The 15,938-nt window shown below is 42.4% G+C and overlaps 1 protein-coding gene across 6 annotated transcripts in view; it reads right to left on the reverse strand.

The window, feature by feature from the left end:
* Positions 1-15,938, reverse strand: part of ANK3 (ankyrin 3) — a 331,375-nt gene that overhangs the window by 150,516 nt on the left and 164,921 nt on the right. For all 6 annotated transcript variants that reach the window (XM_066600799.1, XM_066600801.1, XM_066600798.1 and 3 more), the window contains 4 exons: positions 11,197-11,295; positions 10,289-10,387; positions 6,038-6,136; positions 994-1,191 (listed from right to left, as the gene is read on the reverse strand). In XM_066600799.1, the coding sequence (XP_066456896.1) occupies positions 994-1,191; positions 6,038-6,136; positions 10,289-10,387; positions 11,197-11,295 (495 nt within the window). The remainder of the gene's footprint in view (positions 1-993; positions 1,192-6,037; positions 6,137-10,288; positions 10,388-11,196; positions 11,296-15,938) is intronic.

Genomic DNA, 15,938 nt, shown 5'->3' on the forward strand with positions numbered 1-15,938 from the left:
AAAAAAATTCCAGCTTAATACCAGACTTTTTGATCTTTCTAGTTCTGGTGATTTTATCAAGATGTGAACATACAGACACAGGCCTAAAGAGTATATATGGACTCTGAACATGTTAAACTTCTATTTTTAGGGAATATTGTGCCCTTAATCTTTTGCTTGGGCCGCACTATTAGACACCAATATCATTTTCTAAGCATTTTGTTAAATTACAGTTTGATGAAGGTGGCCTTGAGTATGAAGCGCTCAGTGACAGTCGGAGAACATGCCATATGTCTGCTCAGAAAATATAATGTATAAGGAGGTTAGTATGAGGTTTTTTTTTTTCGCATTTACGATTTATATGTACAAGTCAAAAGTATGAAAATCATCCTGGCTAATGGAGGTGCAAAATGTCCAAAAACCCCAGCAGCAAAATGGTTAATTCAGATGAGTGGAAAAATGTGTATACATAAATATGCTAATAGGTAGCTATTGGACAACACAACTGGTTACCTGTGGGCCAGGTATACTCACTACATGCTGTATTACAGTGACCAGAGACTTGTTGTTTTTTTTTGTTTTTTTTAAGCAATACCCCTATACAGTCTGAGGATGCTTTTGTGTCCTGATGGCACCCAGTAGAGTCCCTGCTTTTCAAATTGCTATGACCATTTATTAGAACTAAGTGTGTGCGCTCCAATGGTGGTCAAGACCAGAAGAGGGTTAGAGGACTTACTTGGGGCGGAGGAAAATCCCCCTTGATCATGATGGGGAAAGTCTCCTCCTTGGGAACCCAAAATGTCTGAGCCATAAATCCACGTCCTCCCAGGATGGATACTTAGAAACTTTAATCCATACACAGTGGTGGGAAGTCCCAGCATACAAGCAAGCAATACAGAGATATGCAATGTGTTTCGGAGCAGAAACAGGCTCCTTTTTCAAGCACAAATCTGTGGGAAGTTGCTGACCATTGGATTATCACGTAGGATGAGACTTCCCAGTCTTTTAACTTACCTTTGTGACTATTGCATAGGTAGCCCCATGTTCTAGCAGCACAGATGCTACATCATCATGCCCTTCCCGGGCAGCTAGGTGCAGTGGCGTGTAACCCGATGTTGTGGAGGCATCTGGACATGCCCCTTGCTTGAGTAACTGCTGAACTATGTCCGCTTTCCCCAGGCGAGCCGCTATGTGCAGTGGGGTTTGGTCATCCTAAGAGCACAAAGAGACAAACGGTTTCAACATTTTGGAGAATAACTTGGAATGGTTTGTTCATTGCTTACATTCAATGTAAACTAGACTGGGTTAAGAATAGCATGGATGCTTCGATAATGGTCATACAGGAAAAGTAGCTGTCAGACAGCCCTAGAATGTAATGCCTATGACCAGAGGCGTAACTTGAAGCTTAGGGGCCCCAATGCAAAATCTGTAACAGGGCCCCCAACTATAATGCTTTATTCATAGTACTGGGCTCCCTATATGGAGAAGAGAGGCCTTATGGGCCCCCTAAGGCTCCTGGACCCGGGTGCAACCACATCCCCTATAGTTACGCCAGTGCCTATGAGAATAAACAAATAAATGACATAAATATCCAACATGGCTGCTTCTTACCCCCCCCCCCCCCCCAGCACCTCAAGGAATAAACCACCCTTGTCAGATCAGCAGCAGATCCATGCATGATCCTTGTAAGCACCCCCACCCCTGTGTACCCCCCACCTTGTACGCTTACTAAGTAAAGCTGCTGAAGTTGTCATACGTATCCGATCGCTGTGTGCAGGTCCATATATTTTACCATATAGATCTTATTCTTGGCTGTCATGCCAACTTATTCAGGATCTTAACCCCTTCATGACCAGGGGTGTTTTGGGCTCGGAGCAAAATGTCACCTTTTAGAATGCTGCATTCCAAGGTCTTATTCTCACGTGAGTTTTTTGCAATGCGATGTGCACAAAATTTGCGAATTTAAAACCCATTCTTTTGAATGGATTTATTCCAGAGATGCTGCAAGGAAGAAAAAAAAAATCGCAGCATGTTCCATCTTTAGGTGCTGCCTTGGAACGCTTCACCCTTTGTTTTCAATGGGACCTTAAAAAGCCATCACATGGCAATTGCATAGCATGCAATGTAAAGTTCCCTTTTTATGGCAATGGGAAACACTAGCGATGTGCATAAACCACGCACATGAGGATCACAATTTCACAGAAGCAATGCGATTTTGAATAAAAAAAAGCTCCACATCGCCATGAAAAACAAACGTTGGCAAGCGTGATATCCAGGACAATATTGCGGTACCCCGTGTGAATGTGACCAAAAATTATTTTTTTTGGTTCTTAGACTACCCCAAAATATTTTGTTTCCCTTACTTGCAGGTCACATGGAGCTTTATTATCATTTAAAATTGGAGTTTGTTACCACAAAAATTAGTCCTCCAGTTCTCCCATGTCTAATGATTTCCCATATGTATATATTGTGTAATATATAATATCGCCATAGTATCAAAACCAAAAACCCTATTTTAGCTATCAACGTACTATCCTCCTTAGCTTTAGGGCTTATTCCGACGTGGGTATATCAGCCAGGTTTTCATGCCCGGCCAATTTACGCTGTCTCTCTCTGCAGGGGGAGGAGGTGGACCGGGGGTGGGGAGCAGTGCACTGAGCTGAACTTAGCCCGCCCCCGTCCCGCCCATCCAATTGCAAACAGTAGCGGGGGCGGGAGCTCAGTGCACTCCTCCCCCTGCAGAGGGCATATCAGCCAGGCGTAAAAACCTGTCCGATATACACACGTTAGAATAAGCCCTTAGGTGCAGCCTCTGTATGTGGATGATAATCATCCAATTAGAGACATTTTTAGTAAAGGCACAAAAGCACATTGGGTCTCGGTAGAAGAGACTAATGTTGGTGGCTGGCGGTTTTATGTTTTAAATTATTTTATGCTATGACGCTTATGCAAAACGCATCTATGGCACACAGGATGCCTAAAATTGGTGTATGTGATGAGAGTTTGCAGAGGTATACACTTTCTTGGGTTTTTCTTTTCGGTTTTATTTATTTTTTATACTATGAGGGCATTATCTATCTGTCCCCTGCTGTCCCCACTTACAGATCACTATTGGTAACAGCCCATTAGATCACTGTAAGCAGCGATCTGTATTCACAGTCATACAGAAAGGATGCACATAGCATCTTCTCTGCATGTCTCCAACTGGCATATATGCAGAGGGAGCCTATCCCCTGAATGTTCACAGCAGGTACTGATTGGTCCTGTGGCCGGAACCAGAGGATCACAAACTTCCTGCTTCTTCAGAGACCCTGTTATGGCTGTCATTAACAGCTTATGATCCAAGAGCTGTTATCAGGACCTGAACTAATTAATTTCTGATGTGGGCACATGGACCAGAGGCTGTTAATTGCAGCCATAGCAAGAGCTTTGAAGAAGCGGCGAGCCTGTGATTGCTGCTGGAAGGGGTGACCGTAAATATACGGCAGCTCAGCAAACTGGCACACTGCTAGCTGCCATAGATTTACATGAGATGGTTGGGAAAGGGTTAAAGGGAACTGGTCACCTTGAACATGATGTCCAAACTGCAGGCAGCGTCCTATGGAGCGGAAGCAGCCGAGCAGATTGATATATAGTTTTGTGGGAAAGGATTCAGTATAACTTGTATTTTATTAATTTAAATCTCTGGTCGTTCAGAGTTTAGGAGTCCAGTGGGTGGAGCCATTAGTGACTGACAACTATTTCTTTATGCACAGTCATACAAAGAGAGTTGTCAAGCTCTGATAAGATCACCCGCTGGACTCCTAGGCCCCAAATGAGCAGAGACGTAAATGTATAAAATACAAATTAGAATCTTTTCCCACAAAGCTATATATCAATCATGTTGCCTGCAGATTAGACTGCATGTTCCAACATGCCAGATTCCCTCTAACATGGGTGATGCCAGTTTTCTTGCCAAGTTCTGTATGAATCTTCTTAGTTCTGCAGTAATATAGAAGCGGAGAACATATCACTGCATAATTATTCATGAGGATGTCAAATCTGAAGGCTAATATTCATGGTGGTATTATTGGTTACTACTCTGCTTTCCCAGAAACAGCCTTGGGGTCCCCCGGTTCCAGGAACAATTATCACTATATGGAATATTAAGAACGGAAAGGAGAAAGTTAAATGTATTTGCTCTAATTGTTCAGCCTTCCAAAAAAAGCAAGAATAATCCCGGAATGGCTTCTATTCCTTGGCTCCTACATAGTCCACCTCTTGCTGCATCGAGATTTCAAGGTCAGCATATGAGATGCAGATCTATTCTTCATACCACACTGCTCTCTTTCTTACATAGTAGTCTGTAAAGAATCATTTAGATTATGTCGAAATCTTTCGAGATCCAAGTACAAGTTGAGGAAATCTAATCGAGGTAGAAAAAGGCGCTGTGGAACGCTCATCTGTCTGCCCCCACCGCCGCTGACCGCTCAGTCCTTCCTTCTCCAGATGCTGTTTCTTGTCAGTGCCTCTCGTGGCCAAGGATGTATATAATGTGTTCTATTCTTCTTTCTCTTCGCAGCTTATAATAAGGTTCAGGAACCTCAAAAAGAACTGAATTGTCCTGTGGGACGATCTGGAGGATTTGTTACCCATGAACAGGGAATTTGAACCAGACCCTGGTAGGTCTTACAGTGTTCGGACCCTGGGTATATTATTGCATACAGAATTTGTATTTTATTTAAATATTTTTATACTTGCTTTTTTATCTTTTTTTGCCAAATGGCAATATGTTCTACAGTAATGTAAATAAAATGAAAAGCAGGTGTAGGGTAAAATACTGGCAGGGTAAACTGTAACGAGTAGTAGTGGTGCAACGACATGGGGATTTATATTTGGCTACTTGAAATAGCATTAGGGGAAACTGAGGAGGACAAGGGTCTGGCTCTGCAAAAATCAGCCAGTTGGTAATGCAGGCAATGAATTCAATGGAAGCTCTGCCTAAATTACCAACCTGGGCCGTTGCAATGTATATGGAGCTGTAAGCTTCCAGCGCCGTACATACTGAAAAGAGGGCAGATAACAGCTGACCAGCGGTGGACCCCCACTGATCATTTATTTAGGGCTTACAGTACCCTAAGAATTAGTCATCAATACTTGAGACCCGGACAACCCCTCTAAAATAGGAATGATTGAATACTGCACTATTTATTCATGTGAATCACGTTATTTACAATTCATTGAGGTTATGACATGGATGGTATAACATAAGATTTTAACTATGCTAATTGAGGGCATCATTTATAGTAGGGTCCTACCTGCTGTTATCTTCCCCTTCATTGTAAATGGCATGCTCTGCTTAAACCGAATGGCCATTAGGAATGAATACCAGGTAACACTTAAATTATTAATGTGCCGCAGTCAGCTGGAGCTTTGACCACATCTTGGCTGGATCTTGGCTACAGAGAAGATGCTGCGCGAGACCCTGCCCTTTCTGTGGTCTTTTTATTTATTTACTATATATTTATGTGGTATGGTCTATGTATGTCACAAGAAAAACACTTGTGTCTTGTGTCAAAACTTTGCCAGCTGTATTTCCTGCCTAGTAATGCAGTTACAGTATGCCGATGTCCGACTCCCATTTATCCATACGACCCTTGGATAGATGAGGGCTGATCCTTCCAGGACGGACCATTGCATTTGGATAATCGTGGGACATCTGTGCGGTTTCCAGTTGAATTTTGTCTGGATAGCCCATAGAGGTTATCCATCCAACATCTACTTTTTTCTTCCTTTTTAAACACCTTTATGGATATGTGAAGTTAAGGGTGAAGACCTCTATAGTATAAAGAATGTCGAAAGTTGGAAAATCAGTACAATTGGATGTAGGGGGAAGGAGGAGGAATTTTGCAATCTCTGTTTCCCACACAGTTGGAAAACTTCTTTTAAAAAAACTGATACCAGGATTCAATACTCATTCCCATGTTTCTCCTGTTAAATGTGCTCTGAAAGCCAACTTGGTCTTGATCCCCGACGCACTTCACTAGTCCAGCATTAAGTATATCAGAATACCGCTTACCTTTGCTTTAGCTTCTACCTGAGCTCCATTTTGCAAAAGGTATCGGACAACTTCAGACTGACCCGCTCTGGCAGCCATATGGAGCGCCGTTTCCCCCCTCTAGAACATCAACGCAAAAAGGCCAATTACTAATACAAGCAAGAATCATTAAGCAAGGAAGGGACATCACATAAAACTACATTATAAGGGCAGCATTCGCTTTCTTGGAAGTATCACTGACATAAAACCCTGCCTAAAGGGTCAACATGGCAAACCACTGCAGATACAGTAAATAGTTTACTATAACCAACTAAATATATAGTACATGTATCCCTAACGCCAGAGATATAGCAAACTTTAACTTGACATTTAACGCATTGTACACGGTGATGCGGCATACAAATGTAACTTTAAAATTTGCTACATTATAGCATGATAAGTGTCAAGTTAAAATTTGCTACATCTGTAGACATAGAAAACAGATTTGGACATTTTCAGCTAGTAGCCTAATGCACTTTGCATAATTATAATCAGACTGGATTTCATTTAATACAGAAAGTTTTAGAACTACTGATATGATGTAAAAAGAGGGAATGGCAGCTACTTGAATTAGCCCTAAAGCAAAAAGTTTTTTAAAAGTTTTAAGTAGTACCAGAAATGGCCAGCAGACTTTTATTTAAACTTTACTATATATTAATTACTTCATTACTTCCAATTCCACATCGTTGTGCATAGTACATTATTAGACAGTAAACTCTAATCATGTCATAATACTGTATATTGAAATGGAGTTTAGCATTTAGCATCTATGTAAACATATGGTTGCCTCTGAGAGATGTCCAAATCTATTTTGCTTTTGGAATCGAAGGAGGAAAACAAAAAAAACCTGCCATGAGTCTGGGAACCAACGTTAATCATCGGAGGAAATCTAATCCCAGCAATTTTTTTTTCGGGGCACAGACCATATTTATCTTGAAAAATAGCAGCAATGCCAGTAAACGGGCTATTTTTGGTGTAACCCAAATCTAAAAGTATCCCAGCTGCATAGGACACATGGGTAATAAAAATCAATATCTCGAACATAGAAGGCTGCTGTTTAATGTAGCTGGAGGTACACAGCATGTGTGTCCTCCATGTGCTTTAAAAACTTGCTGTTGGCAGCAAAATAAATTGAAAAGATGAAAAAAAAAATCTCTCGAGAATATCATGTTTACTGGTCAGGCTTAAAAGATAAGGAACTGTTCTAAAAATCAATACAATGCAATTTTACACGATGTGCTAGATAAATCTTTACTGGCAATGTACAAAAACTTCCTGACTCACTTTGTACCAGTGTCATTAACATTACAGTCAGTGATGAGTGAACTTTTTGTACGTTTGGTTTAGTAGGTTCACTAAACGTTTGCAAAAAGTTTGGGCCGGTCACAATTAGTTTGAACAGAACCGGAAGTTCACCAGACTCCTAAAATGGGTGTATGACACTGTCTAGGAGCCATAAAAGCCCTGGACCTTCAGGACTGAGGTGGAGCGAACCGAACCAGTAGAGCCTTGTTTCCAGTAGAACTTTGTTAAAAGCTCAGTTCGGGTTTATGCTGCACCAAATTCTGCTGTTCAGAAAGCAGCAGGATAGTAGATTACCCACAATAGAACAACTCAGTAAGTACCAGAACCAAGCCAATAACATAAATACAACACCAGAACCAAGCTGAGTACATAAATACAGCACCAGAACCAAACCTATAACATGAATACAGTATCAGAACTAAGCAATTGTGTTACAGGGGTGCCAATGGGCGAACAGCAGTGCCTTGGAACATCAGAGGGAAAGAAACAGAGCCAGGAGATGGACAATGCATGTAGCACCACAATCCGCTGCTGCATGGAGAAAGAAGATCATCTGCTCGGGCAGACCCTGGGGAGGGTGATTGCTTCCAGATTACATCTGTCTGGTGTGCCCCCTACAAGCTGGAGGCTGGTGACCACACAAGTCACACATAACTAAAGTTGGCCTTGGTTCCAAAGCAGTGTGCTGTTATACAGCATGTATGGAGTGGTGCAGACTACTGTTCTGTTATATGATAACATGGGATGGGTACAGATTACTGTGCAGTTATAAGGCATGTAGGTAGTAGTGCTGATTCCTGAGATGTTAGATGCTATACAAGGGGTTGCTGATAAGTCTTTGGCTTTGTGTTCTTTTTTGTTTCTATGGTAACGAATGTTACATCATATGAAAGCCTTATGTGTCTAATATATGTTTTCAAAATGTTGTGTTTGTAGCTTATGGCAACAGTGATCTAGGCACGCGGGAAAACAACATGGCGGAGTCTAAGGCGATATTCACAGCAAATGAGAGCAGAGGAGTGGTAACATTCTTGTTTCTGCAAGGAAAGTCCACGAAGGATATTCATGGTGATATGTCGCAGACATTGGGGGATCAATGCCCTTCATATTCTACAGTTAAGAACTGGGTTGCCAAATTTAAATCTGGGCCACTTCAGCACCAATGATGAGGAACGTCCTGGACGAACTAGAGAGGTTGTTGTTCCGGAGATCGTCGATGCTGTGCACAACCTCATACTGGAGAATCTGCGGATTTCAGCTAAAGGAATAGCAGACATCATGGGGATTTCTGGTGAACGTGTTTGTGTCATTATCCATGAACATTTGAACATGAAGAAGCTATCTGCAAAGTGGGTCCCCAAATGTTTGACAACAGGTCAGAAAAGCATGCGAGTGAAAACTTCCCAGTCCATTTGTCAGCGTTTCCGGACTGATAAGAACTTTCTGGATCGACTGGTCACTATGAATGAGACCTGAATTTATTTGTATGACCCTGAAACCAAGGAGCAGTCAAAAGAGTGGAGGCACAGTGGTTCTCCTCGCCCAAAGTTGTTCAGGGTGCAAAAATCAGCCACTAAGGTGATGGCGTCTGTGTCCTGGGATAAGAAGGCCGTGCTGCTAGTGGGCTACCTTCAAAATGGTTCCACCATCAATGCAAGGTATTATATTGAACTTTTGGACCAATTGAAGGCAGCTCTGAAGGCCAAAAGGCGCGGCAAGCTGTCCAAAGGAATCTTGTTCCTGCAAGACAACGCCTCCGCTCACACTGCACAAGCGACCACGGCAAAACTGGTGGAGCTAGGCTTCCAGCTGCTTGACCACCCACCTTATTCACCAGATCTAGCACCCTCCGAGTATCATCTGTTTCCAAACCTGAAGAAACACCTCAAGGGCACCAAATTTCACACCATTTCTGATGCCATGGCTGCTACGGATGACTGGTTTGAGGCACAAGCAAAATCCTTCTTTATGCAAGGCTTACAGAACTTGGAATACCGATGTAAGAAGTGTGTTGACATCAGTGGAGAGGATGTGGAATAAATGTAAAGTTTCATCTTCCTATCTCGTTTCTTTCTGGGTAAAGCCAAAGACTTATCAGCAGCCCCTCGTATAAGGAATGGTGCAAACTACTATGGAGCAACCAACCGGTTTTATTCATTTTTGGTCATGACCAGGAGATGGTAAACAAAGCTGTTAAAAGTGTATTAAATTGTGTTTGTTGAAAGATGTTACCCAGCTAGATAATAATTTTAATGTGAGTCTACACTTTAATCATTAACACTAAAGCCTCCTATACATTAACTGGCTGATAGGGCCACATAAGGCACTCTTTGTTCTACTGGAGCGCCCTAGCAAATTGCCTGTATGTAAATACAAGCCTACCCACAATGCAAAGGAGAGGTCAAGATTTAGCGACTCTAGAGAACAACAAATATCCAGTATAAGGCATTGGATGATGTCCTCAGTGTAGAGGTGCTGCAGCCGTCCTGCCTTCTCTGATGAGAGGAGTCTGAGTAAGGAGGCTTTTAGACAAACAGATTCATCGTTGACTTGTTCAATGAGAAAATGAACAGTGAGCGAGAAGCAAACAATTCTCATTTGTCGTTCAGCCGCTGGCTCGCGTTTAGATGGGACGTTCCATCTAAAATCACCCGAAGTACTTTATCTAAAAAATTCCCATATCTCCTCATCATTACCTGGACTTCTAGAGGAAGTGGAAGGTTGGGCTTTAATTGACTCCATATATAACAAATTGATGCTGCATTATTTGTGCAATAATAAGGCAGCAGATATCCCCTAAGTCCTGTGTAAAGCATTGATGAAAAGAAGTTGTACCAAACGGCAAACCAAGCTGCGCTGCAAATGTAAATTTGCTACATTGTATTTCAAAATACTGCATGTGTTTTAGTGATCAAAGAACCAGCTCACCACATTGGTTGTGTTGGGTGATGCTCCATGGTGCGTTAACTGAGAAACAATATTGACATGTCCCATGAAGGCAGCAACGTGGATAGGGGTCAAGCCGGACTGCAAAGAAGACATACATACAATTAACTAATATGTAGAGGTCATTACACAAGAATGTTGAGACAATAACAGAAAAATAAGCAGTTATATTACATAGATACATGAGGCAGGAATTTTACAAAGCCCTGATCTACCCTAATCTTCTCAGGTCATGAACAGAATGCCAAATTTCAGTAGACTACATTGGCCACAAAATAATACATACAAATTCTTGTATGTTGATGAAGATAGAAAAACTTCAGCGGCCCAACCACTAGTAAGCCCAACTTTTACTGCAAAAACAGTAACTTTTTGATATTGGTACTAGTAGTGCCCTCCCACCACAAACCCTCTAGTCCTCTGTTACAAGGGAGTGCCTAAAGGTGAAAGGGCAACTTTGGTGAAATTTTTTTCATTATGTAGCTATCCCCTTAGTATATACAAGTCAGCTAATATTACCTTGGTTAGTTATTCCTTTCTATCTGAAACTCCTGGCCTCTCTCTCCTCAGTTGGTCACGTGATCCGAATCCTGACCGGCTCAGATCTATTTGGGGTTATGCTGTCTGAAACTAGTCACACAGTTATAATAAAGGAGATTACAGCTCATCCTCCTGAATGTATAATTGTGGTCTGTAAGCTTATTTAGCAGGCCACATGGGAAGTCTTTATGGTACCTATGCCCTTGCCGACATTTGCCCATCACAGTGTCAGATTATGAAAAAATAAGAAATGCAATAGCAATGTGAATGCCATAAAGTTCTTTTTTTATGACACTTCTCAATAGCTCCACAGTTTCACCAGTCTCAAAATACTACTAGTACTTACTTACCTCAGTGACTGCTTGAATAGACGCTCCATGTTTCAGGAGAAGTTCCATTACTTTAATCCGGTTTTTCTTGCAGGCAATATGAAGTGGTGTGAAGCCATTCTGTTGGAAAGAAAAAAAAAAAAGATAGTTCCATTAGTAGCTTCATGGTAAAAGTAGTAAAAGTTCTCTTACATACGATTCTACGGTGTGGATGCAGTCCCAATGCAATAGGGCCCCTTGTATTAAAATAATAGGCTGAACTTTTCTTACCCCTCCGCCGCTGCAGCGTCACCCTTACAATGATGATACAGGAAATCAAGTGACCACTGCAGCCAACGAGAGACTGCAGTGTCACTACTCATGCTCCTGGCATCGGCATTCATATCCTGAGTGCCATGATGCCAGGAGTTCAGGAACATGACACTGCAACCTTCCATTGGCTGCAGCGGTCACCTGTCACAACACACACCGGGACCAAAGTGGGACTGCAGCCCTGGCGGTGGCAGAGTGATCACAGTTCAGTTTTTTTATTTTAAGACAAGGGCTCCTATTGAAGTGGGATTGTCCAGTAACCAAACAACCCCTTTAAATTATCATAACGCATTAAATGTCAAGTTAATGTTTGCTATATCTGTATATATGGATTGATGTGGTGAATACTATCCAAAGTGAAAGATCACTTCTACATGATGAGGAAAGCCACTGCAATAGCTATAACATTCATGAGCCCCCGAGTCATTGCCTCATTCAAGACTACTGGACATGGATTGACTGGTCCTACTGGACATGGATTGACTGGTCCTACTGGTCATGGATTGACTGGTCCTACTGGTCATGGATTGACTGGTCCTACTGGTCATGGATTGACTGGTCCTACTGGTTATGGATTGTGTTTTCTTCACTAGTCACTGGTCCATGCATCCAAAAAGTAGATGCTTCTGCTTTTTATGTTATAGAAGAAATTTCAAATGAGGAAGAGGTTTTCATATAGCTTCTAGATAAAAGTTTGGATACTTTTGGACTTTCCCTGTTTGTGAAGTCCATAATAGGTGCTCCCTGTAGGACATACATAACCTCTAAAGCTCCACTTGCTTTTCTGACACATACTGATTTTTTTTCAGCGTTTCAAGGACAAGGATTCCCCAAGCTCAGCAAAAATAGAAATTTATAATGCTGCACGCCACTGAACTGTGCTGATGACTTGGCATGATGGCGATGTACTCTGATCGAACTCTAATAGAAGCTGGCCAGTGAGGTAGCATGGTGATACACAAACCTCTTTGAGGGTTATTTTTAACACATTTTATGAAAATGTTAAGGACTTCAATCCTGAACATTAGGACCTGTGGCAACCAGCTAATCACTTGCAGAGCTGCAATTAGGGAAGGGTTCAAATACAAGTATAAAATTAGGCACTACTTTAGTGTTTTGGTTCGACCTGAAGGGTTTGCTCACAAATAGAAGGAACCATGTGTATTTGCCATCCGGATATGCGGTCAGAAATCATCAGCATATTACAGTAACAAATCTTGTTTACATAGTGTGGAAAAAGAAATGCGGTGCAGATTTTAAATCCACAGCATGTCGATTTTAGCAGATTTTCACCACGGGTGTTACTTTTTCCATTACGTAGGATAGGATCTGCAGCAGACGCACAACAAGATCTGCAAAGGGATTTTCCAGCACATTATAATGTCTACAGAAAAAGTTTGGTAGGATGTTATCCAGTAGAGTAAAATGTGACTCTGTGTGCGGGGATCCCCGCTGCGTCAGACTCCCCCTAGACTATCCAAATAGATTTTTCCTCTATACATCACGCAAAATTCTTTGGCAGTGTAATGACATTTGATTTAGTGCCGGAGCCTATTGCCTGATGCCAATACATGAATCCTTCCCAGAACCTGCTATTTGACTCCACCTAGAAGCACCACCCTGAGTCATAGTAGGGTAATCATTGGAGCAATGATGCTCCCCACCTCTAACTCCTCCTCTGTTGTGTGCGGATTGCATTTCTTCATAGCGATATATATATATGTTCATAGCTATATATATGTTGTATTTTGTCTCATATTGTCATGCTTGATAAAAGGTGATCACTCATCACTGAAACGCGTTGCGACTACCTTGTATTTTAAGAAGAAACCTTCTTGAACTTCAATACCCTATCGATTGGACTACTTCTGGAAGGGGTTTCTATTGACAATAGGTTCTCCCTCAGTAAGTACTGTTTTAACTATTACACTATCTTATGAGCGTGGGCATTTTTTGAGTTACTACTATTAAGAGAAACAAAGTAGTCTTGTAGAAATGATACCTTTTAATGGCTAACAAAAAGAGATGATTAGAGGTGAGCGAACGTACTCGGTAAGGGCGATTTCGCAATCGAGCACCGCGATTTTCGAGTACTTCACTACTCGGGTGAAAAGTACTCGGGTGCGCTGTGGGTGAGCAGGGGGTTGCAGCGGGGAGTGGGGGGGGGAGAGAGGGCTCCCCCCTGTTCCCCGCTGCTACCCCCCGCTCCGCCGCGCCTCCCCCTGCCCCCCGGCGACCCCGAGTACTTTTCACCCGAGTAGTGAAGTACTCGAAAATCGAGGTGCTCGATTGCGAAATCGCCCTTACCGAGTACGTTCGCTCATCTCTAGAGATGATGTCATAGGGAGCTTTCAAAACAACTAAGTGTTGCCTGAGGGAAAACCCCAAGTAGTCTCGAAAGCTCGCTGTAACATCATCTCTTTTTGTTAGCCATTAAAAGGTATCATATTATTTTGTTTGCCTTATGAAGAACAGTCATGTTATGATGTACTACGTATTGCAAGCTGCTTGATATGGTTCACTATCAGTCCCATCAGACATCAGCTCTCGGGCAGCTCAGTCTTCAGCTCTTCTGAGTCCCCATTTAAGCTAAATTCTGATCAAATGAAATCCACTTAGATTTAATCAGAATCCAACTTAGAGGAGTCAAAAGAGGCCACCTGATGGAATGGATAGTAAATGGCATTGAGCAGCTTGAAATACATAATACATTATAATACATGCAAGCTGCAGAAGAAAAATAGTTCTAAATTTTTAATAAAAACATAAGACAAAAACATTTTTAGCCCATAATACAGAAAATGCAATGGTACTGGTGTACCTTGACGCCACCGGAAGCTAGGGGTTTGATAGGAGGAACGCCTCTGTCACACCCTTAGCTCCGGATTGGCTGCGGACCCAGCACAGCTTTGGGGAGGCAGAGAGCAGCGTGCCATGATTTCTGGCAGGGATGGAGGATGAGGGGTCAGTGTAACAGTTAGCCTTACTTTAATAATATTAGGCTAACTGTTACACTTACCCCTCACCCTAACCCTTGATCCCTGCCACAAATGGCTGCACAACTCCGGTCCTGACACTGCGCTCCTGGCCCCCTTCCTCCTGCGGCCGGCTGGCCATGTGCCCCCGCCGACACTGTCCTGTCCATGTGCCCCCGCACTGCGCTCCCAGCCCCCCTTCTCTCTGCGGCTGCCTGGCCATGTGCCCCCAGCAACAGTGCACAAAGCCTGCCACCGCCCCTCCTGCTCCCGCGACCACTGTCCTCTCTTCTTCCACTGTACCGCCGCCCAGACGCTCCCAATGTAAGCCAGCCCCCAGCCAATCACAAACTGGGGGCATTAACATTTCTGTCAACTGCTGTCTTATGTCGCCACCTCTTACGTCCGGTGGCGACATACTACACCAGTACCCAATGCAATTAAAAAACTGACTCAGAGGTGCCCATTGCATGTTGTCTAGCTGCAGCCTCCATTAGAGGGAGCTTATTGCATTCTGTACTGTCTCTGAGGTCAATGCATATTCAGTATGCAGTAAGCTTAGACTTTACATTCCTGAGAAAATCGTGTGAGATTTGTGTGTTGCGAGATGCACAAATTCCGCACGAATATGAACCACATCCTTCAATAGAGTCAAATACACTTTTATACAATTTTTTATGGCATTGCGGCGTGGGAAAAAATCGTGGCATGACCTATCTTTGGGCGTTCCCTCAGAACGCCTCGCATTCCATCGCCTATTATTTTTAATGGAGCTGGCACAGCATCACACAATGTGCAAGGTGCACACGAGTGCGTTGCGAAGTTTACCCATTAAAAATGGTAAACACTCCTCGATTCTCCGCCGTGGCAGGACCGCTACTTCCCTGAAGTGATACGAGGCGATTTTAACATAAAAACTCCTCACATCCACGAAGACATTGCATGGCCCAATATTGCACTCACCGGTGTGAAATTAGGACTTTGCTCCTCCTGAATATCTAGAATGCAACTATGCTGTTAATGCAGTATTTGAGTACTCGGGGCCCCATTTCCAATTTTGCCCAGGGCCACACTTTCTCTAAACCCAGTCCTGAATGTGACCATGGTGTGTCATTGCTGAATGTTTAGTAATGACAGAGTACAGACTATCACATGATACTTCATAACTCAACTTGCTTTGTGGTTTCAATTACTGTAATCAAGAGCATTCATGTATAATGAGTAGAACATTGATTAAATCAGATGCAGAGAAAATAGAGATACCAAAGGTTTCTTAAATATCTACATAACTATCTATAAAAAACACAGTTGTATATATCAAAAGAACATACAGGACTGTGCAAAGGTTTTAAGCAGGTGTGGGGAAAATGCCAGAAAGCTTTCAAAAATAGAAGTGTTAATATTTCATTTTTGTCAATTTAAAAAATACAAAAGTGAGTGAACAAAAGAGAAATCTAAATCAGTCCAATATTTGGT

The sequence above is a fragment of the Eleutherodactylus coqui genome, chromosome 4 (genome assembly GCF_035609145.1).
Source record: "Eleutherodactylus coqui strain aEleCoq1 chromosome 4, aEleCoq1.hap1, whole genome shotgun sequence".
Taxonomy (NCBI): domain Eukaryota; kingdom Metazoa; phylum Chordata; class Amphibia; order Anura; family Eleutherodactylidae; genus Eleutherodactylus; species Eleutherodactylus coqui.